General features: G+C 35.8%; 1 protein-coding gene across 2 annotated transcripts in view; it reads left to right on the top strand.

Annotated features, from left to right (window-relative positions):
* Positions 1-1,147: 1,147 nt before the first annotated feature.
* Positions 1,148-6,816, top strand: part of LOC135218256 (superkiller complex protein 3-like) — a 44,804-nt gene continuing 39,135 nt past the window's right edge. The window contains exons 1-2 of one of the 2 annotated variants that reach the window (XM_064254427.1): positions 1,148-1,303; positions 5,787-5,873. In XM_064254427.1, coding sequence (XP_064110497.1) covers positions 5,790-5,873 — 84 coding nt within the window. In that variant the 5' untranslated portion in view covers positions 1,148-1,303; positions 5,787-5,789. Of the gene's footprint in view, positions 1,304-1,338; positions 1,360-5,786; positions 5,874-6,816 lie in introns of those variants that run through there. The other variant, XM_064254428.1, reaches the window with a different exon arrangement.

Below are 6,816 nucleotides of genomic sequence, written 5' to 3'. Positions count from 1 at the left end.
TATACACAGATATAATTTACATCATATGCAAATACATATTGTATGTACTGAAGAGAGAGAGAGAGAGAGAGAGAGAGAGAGAGAGAGAGAGAGAGAGAGAGAGAGAGAGAGAGAGAGAGAGAGAGAGAGAGAGAGAGATTGTAAATATGAAGATTTTTGCTTTGTTTCCAACGGCTGTAGCTTACAAATAAGTAGAAGGTGAAGTTGCTTTGGCAAATACAAGCATTAGATATATGCATAAAGAAAAAACAAATTGTTATATAATTATTTTCAGTGTTTATATCAATATTTTACTTGTATGCAGAATCTAATTATAGCTTTGAGATATACACATTATTCTCCATGGTGGGGGATGGGGCGTGGTGGGAACGTGATCAGGTGAACAAACCCCTCCCCCCCTCCCCCCGTTAAATTCGCCACTCCTATGGCATGACTTGATAAGCATCTGATATTGTTGCTAATATTTTCACTCATGATGAGTAAATATAATGGAGCAAGACAAAATTATGATCTTATAAGAAACGGGGGTGGGGTCTAACAAAGAAAAAAAGTAGAAATGGATTAATAATGCAATATTGAAAAATTAATAGTCACTGTTGAACGACGTTAAATAAAAAATATTTATGTAATACCAGAGATCTGGTAATGGGAGCTACTTTAGTCTGATTAGTATTGACATTCTGAGTAGCCAACTCATGCATTTATGGTTGAAAACATTTTTAAAGATTATTTTTAAGCATATCCTTAAATGTCGGCATATGCTAATGCTACATGGGGAAGTAGATGTAATAGTAGGGTGAATATTAAATGTAAACTTAAAATTCCACCATATCTGTCTTAACAAGATGCTGTAAAATTAACACATTTACACATTTACAGTCGAATTTGTAAATATTTTATAATTAGTGCACACTGTAAAAACGAGAACGATACACAGGACAGAAATCGATGGAGACGACTCATTCATAACGGCGACCCCCATATAAAAATGGCTTAAAGCTGGGAAGAAGAAGAAGTGCACACTGTAAAATTGTAAAGATTATTGGAGCACTTTTATCAATAAAATATAAGGAAAAAAATGCGCTTTAGCATTCAGGTCAAGAGATATTCAGACTGTAACAAGGTTTTAACATTTTGCAGTGGACGTATAAAGAACAAGTAGCCAGGGTACCGCAACATTGAGACAAGAAGAAGAAATGTAAACATTGGACGCACAAGTCCCCACGTCATGAACAAGTACGGCCCACATTGCTTTCTGCGGTCAGATCTATGTTGATAAATACCTGTCAGCATCCATTCAAAGGTAATGTTGGGTCTCCCATTTCAGGTGATATTGTTCAGGACATTTCATTTTAACCGGTAAGCAGACTTTTATGCCGTGTCATAGGCTAATAGTGGTAGGAGTATGGCATTATTAGTAGTAGGTAGCTACCTACCTAGTATAGGTAGTACCCATATTTAGCCTACTCACGGTCAGGATAAACCTGAACGGTCCTGAAGTTAGACTTAGGTAGGTACCTAGTTGTTCGGGAGCTACCGATGTCATTTGTGTTGCTGTATTAAATCATAATTACATTTTTAATACAAAACTACGAATTTTCTATTGTTAGGTACAAAGTGTAGCCTAGGCTAGTACTTTGAATGTTTCTGACGACCAAATGGCCACCATTGAGGGTAAAACACCGCATGGCCTGCATCAAGCCAATGACGATCCATGCATGCCACCCTCCGAAAAAGTACATATACTAAACGCGTCCTGATACCGGAGATGGGCATCAGTCGCGACTTGTTGTTGGTGAGAAACGGAGCTAAAGACCTCTAGTACTCTCCTTTCGAAGTAAGTTAGAAATTAGGGCCAATTTTAAAGCATTAAACAGAGGGTAGTGAAAAGGGTGTCCACGACAGTAGAAATCTCACCACAACGCTCAAAATTTTTACTTACGCTTCTTTTTTTTTTGGAAGACTGACGCCATCTCGATGTTTATGGAGTCGCTTGTGTCAACAAACTTCCCATTTCCTGTGATAAATCCGCACACCACTTGTACCCACAGACACTGGGGCACTTCCATCACAACAATCGGAACACGGTCCCTTACCAGGACGTTTTTAAGTAAACAACTGTTTTGGTAGAAGAAGACGAAGTGTGCACTTAGATAATTTTTAAAATAAATATATAGTAAAACACCAATATTTTACATATTTATGATGATTAATTGGAAAATATTCGTTATTGAAAAAGTAACTCGATTCTGACTCAAATTTAAGCAATTATTTTTCGGAATTAGAACGTTCTTTTAAGTCCCGTATTATGACGTCATGACATCTTGACTTTCGTACCTATTGTAAATAATTGCTCTACTCAACTTTCTTGCAGAACAGTTTACTAGTTATTCATGCAGATTGTTATCAGCTATTCATGTAATTGTTATAATCGTAATGTGCATATATATCTTTATTATTTACTTTTTGGATATATGAAGATGTTTTACTGCTGGATTATCGCCGTAGTGTGACGCAATCGTTTTCGGTCCCTGGGCCTCTTGTCTGTTTTCGCACCATAAGAAATTATGGGGCTGAATTTGCAATGACTAGAAAGTCGTTAAAAGACGAAAGTTAGCATTGAGGGGCATATGTTTTGATTGAGAAAAATACAAATTTATTCAATAGCTAGCTTGTAAAAAATACTTGATTACAAAAAAACTCGATTGACAACTAAGCAGCATACCTACTATGGGTTTCAGAGACAGTGCAGGCACATTTTGGGCAATACTTATTTCTGTAACGAACACTCGTATCAGAACGAGATTTTGCTATAGTGCATTACACCCAGTGCCGTAATTTAAAAGGGTATCGTGAATCACTAATTGTAAAGAATAACGATACTTGTCTTTGTACCAAGAGACAAAAACTTCAGTATCCAGAAATGGATACGAACACGCGTATAAAGCTCCACCTACCCTCTCCCCCCCTCCACTGCCACCCCTTTCCTTCTTCCTTCCTTCGCCTCCTCTCTCTCTCTCTCTCTCTCTCTCTCTCTCTCTCTATCTCTCTCTCTCTCTCTCTCTCTCTGTTGCCAATCGGTATGTGTTCACCCTCCAAACTGGGTATAAGACTATACACAAAACGTTGAAATTGGTAAAATTAGGCTATGTATTGGAAGTATTTATACATAAATATTAAAGCAATTTTATCATTATTGCATTACTATGACAACTAGAATTCATGGAAACAGTTTATAATAATGCATCGGTGTACATGTGAAGGTCCACTAATGTGGCAACGATGATTTTGCCATTCTTAGCATGCAAACATTAAAGGTTACATTTATTTCTGGCATACAGTTATTAAAAAAAATCAAAAATACTAATATAGACTTAAATCAATGAAAGTGCTAGCAAAAAAAAAAAAAAAAAAAAATTATAATCCACTTATCCGTAGTCTGTTCCTCTATGGTTTTCGGCAGCCAGATGTATGACAAGGTTAGAAACATTGGATTGTATCTACTTTAGAAATATCTGTAATTTTTCGGGGTAATTTGGTTGCAAAAAAGGGAGGGAATATAGATTAATTAACATTTTTTTTTTAAATAACAAAGTAAAGTTAAACTAAATAACGAGTAAAGTAAACAATTTAGGGAATAAAACATTGCAGTTTCGTCATCTGCTGTTCGTAACTGTTTGTGGCGCGCATGCTTAGGAACCAGGAACAGCAACTTGTTTAAAGTGCAATATGGAGTGAATTGAGACCAAAATGTGTATAATAACAATCAAATAAGCACTGTGGAGTTTCAGTTGTGATGCCAGTAAGGATAAAAACCACCGATTACAAGGTAAAAATGAATTCAGTTCAAACCATGACCCCGGGAGTAACAAGTTTCATACTTTCACTAATGTAGGCAACAAAATGTTGTTTTATTGTGCTGATTACAACTGCAGTCTTGAATAAGATCAATAAACGTTACATATATACGCTAACATTGTTCAAATGAGTGCTGGGAAGGCTGGGAAAGATGGTGGATAGTCCGTGAACAGACCCTTCAATCCACACGGTAGCTGCCATATTGGATTTCAAAACTGCCTTGAAAACATATTTTACGAAGAGCGTCACATGATTATTTTAGTTCGTATGGGGCTTTCATATATCACAAAATGTTGACGAAACTTCGATCTTTTGAATGGTATGCTTAGAGTTGTAATTGTATTCTTGTTTCACCAATTAGATATCGAGTGAATAAGACCCGTCCAGCGTGATGAGGGTTGATCGTCTGTGATTTTTTACCCTAGTAGGTAGGTAACTCGAAATGACCACTTTTTTCACTCGATAGGTATTTACTAGTAATTAGTGAAACAACATTGCAAATACATCTTTAAGCATACATTCAAAAGATTAAAGTTTCAGTCTTTTGAATGGTAGCCTATGCTTAAAGATGTACTAAGCCAATTGTATTGTTGTTTCACTAATTACTAGTAAATACCTATCGAGTGAAAAAAGTGGTCATCTCGAATGAAATTGTGGCCATTTGGTTGTTTACCCTAGCTAAGTTTTGCAAGCAAATAAATTAGCCTAATAGGTAATACCGTAGTTGTCGGCTGCTAGCTTTTGAGATACCTACTACCTAGCTAGCGGTACATAGCCTACCTAATGGACTCCACCCTTAGGCTATAGGCTAGCTATCTTGCAATTCTTGGAACCTCAGTAGATAAGCTTGTTTTTTTTTGGTGGGGGAAACAAAACGAATGAAACACAAGGACCTTAATCCAATCAATAATTCTTATTCATTCTATGAAATGGAATGTATCAAACTAGGGGTTAGCTACTAGATTGTGAACAAGGGTAATGACTTGGTAACCTCTGTTTGGTTGAATTAGGTGTGGTTTGCAAGATCATTTGAAATGAAGCGAATGTCAGAAATATTCAGAGCATATGTTACAATACGAAAATTACCGATGTTTTCAAGTCCAAAACGTGATAATGTTTTAAGATCAAATTTTACCTCTCCACTTGTCAGTATCTTTGTTTAATGTGCAACCATGATTCCTGAATTGATACCAGGTACAACCACTCCCATGATCTCTGTGTAGTAGATCTACCCTAACTCTATTTCAGAGTGTGGTAGGATGTACCATGGCAGTCTCAGTATTAAAAACTTAATTATATTTTTAACCAAGGAAAATGAATACCAGCCATTAGTAGTAGTATAGTGTCAGTCATTAATATACTTTCATGGTCATCCTGTAGTGTTTTGTACTTTATTCTACGGTTAGGCTATTGTAGATTGAAATAGATATGGGCATTTTAACCACTACCTAGACCTGGAGAAAGATGGTGACATTACTGGAACAGGCCAAGTGTTATTTATAGAGATCATATGATAGCAGTATTTTGTAGCAACTACTACTTGCTGTGCAAGCCAGCACCAGTGCACTTATATCCCCCTGTATGAAGAAATGGAGACCTGAGGTGTAATTTAGTGTTATTTGTAATTCATGAGAAGTGCTCTTTATTCAGAAATGGTTGAATCTTGAAAAGTTCTGAGGTTGGGAATTTTTGTGTAGGCAACAGTCTGATGTTTGAAAAGCCAGTTCATGACCTTATGCATTATTGCTTATTTGTAGAAACAAAGGTATGGTGGGAACCATATTTGATTATACTAATTTCAAGATGGTTGATTTTCCGAAAAGCTATGGACTGGGAGTTGAAGGTTTTCACAGGTTAACATTTGTTAGTTCATAAACATTGAGTTGTATTATTTAGGAAATATTTAATGTTTTGTCATCTTGTTTCAGAAAATGGCTGAAGTTAAAGCTGCTCTCAAGGATGCCAAGAAGGCTATGAAAGATAATGACTTTGAATCAGTAATGAAGCATTGTAAGGTAGTGTATAGATTCCTTATGCTTTACAAGAAGCAACTGTTTTACAGTAGTAAGCTTTATGTAAACTTTGTTTATTAATGTTTCATATCTGATATCTTAGAAAGAATATTAACTAACCTGTGAATGGTACTAACTTGTATGAAATGAAAAGTTTTTATTGTGTCATCACGGAGAAAATGACTTGGTAAGCATTCTAACTCTGTGTAAGGTTTTATGTACTATACAGCTTCTAGGATCATAAGAAAAGTAGTGGTTAGTGAACTAATATTCTGTAGATTGGCCTACAAAATACAAAATCAAGGGCAGGTCTAACACCATAGAATGAAATCTATTTTAACTTATGCTGTAGTGTTATTCATTTTGTTAACTTGCCTATTAAGGAGATAAAAGCTCTTTTTATGGATGGTACAACAAAATCATTCAGATTGGGACTATTGTAAAGTTTACTGTGTTAACTTTACCTATTTTATTTCAGAATAATATTTTAGGATGTGCATTCCACAGAAAGCCCGGGTACTGTTTAGTAAAAGTTAATGTACAGGTAGTTGTCGGCTTACAACCACAATTGGTTCCGACCAACCGGTAGTAAATCGATTTAGACGTAAGCCGGCCCATGTTAATTCACCGTAAGAATGTTATGCTAGCCTAGCCTACACTAGGTTAATCAGTACCATCTTTACATATAGGGTAGCTTAGCCTAAACTACACAGCATTACTTCACACACATAGCTATATGGCATAGTAATGATTAATTTCAGCTAATTCTCTAGGTTCAGTGCACATTGGCTTATGATAATTTAGTACAAAGAGAAATTAAATAATTTTTATTTTGTTAGCGAATAGTTTACTGTTCATTTTCCTCAATAGATAGCGCTGCTGTGCTTTGTTTACGGTTTGACGGCGACATTTAAATGCAGTTATCACCAAAATTAATTCATTATTT

This window comes from Macrobrachium nipponense, chromosome 9 (assembly GCF_015104395.2).
Source record: "Macrobrachium nipponense isolate FS-2020 chromosome 9, ASM1510439v2, whole genome shotgun sequence".
Lineage (NCBI taxonomy): Eukaryota > Metazoa > Arthropoda > Malacostraca > Decapoda > Palaemonidae > Macrobrachium > Macrobrachium nipponense.
The sequence above is the reverse complement of the archived record's forward strand: the minus strand, read 5'-3'. Positions and strand labels throughout refer to the sequence as shown.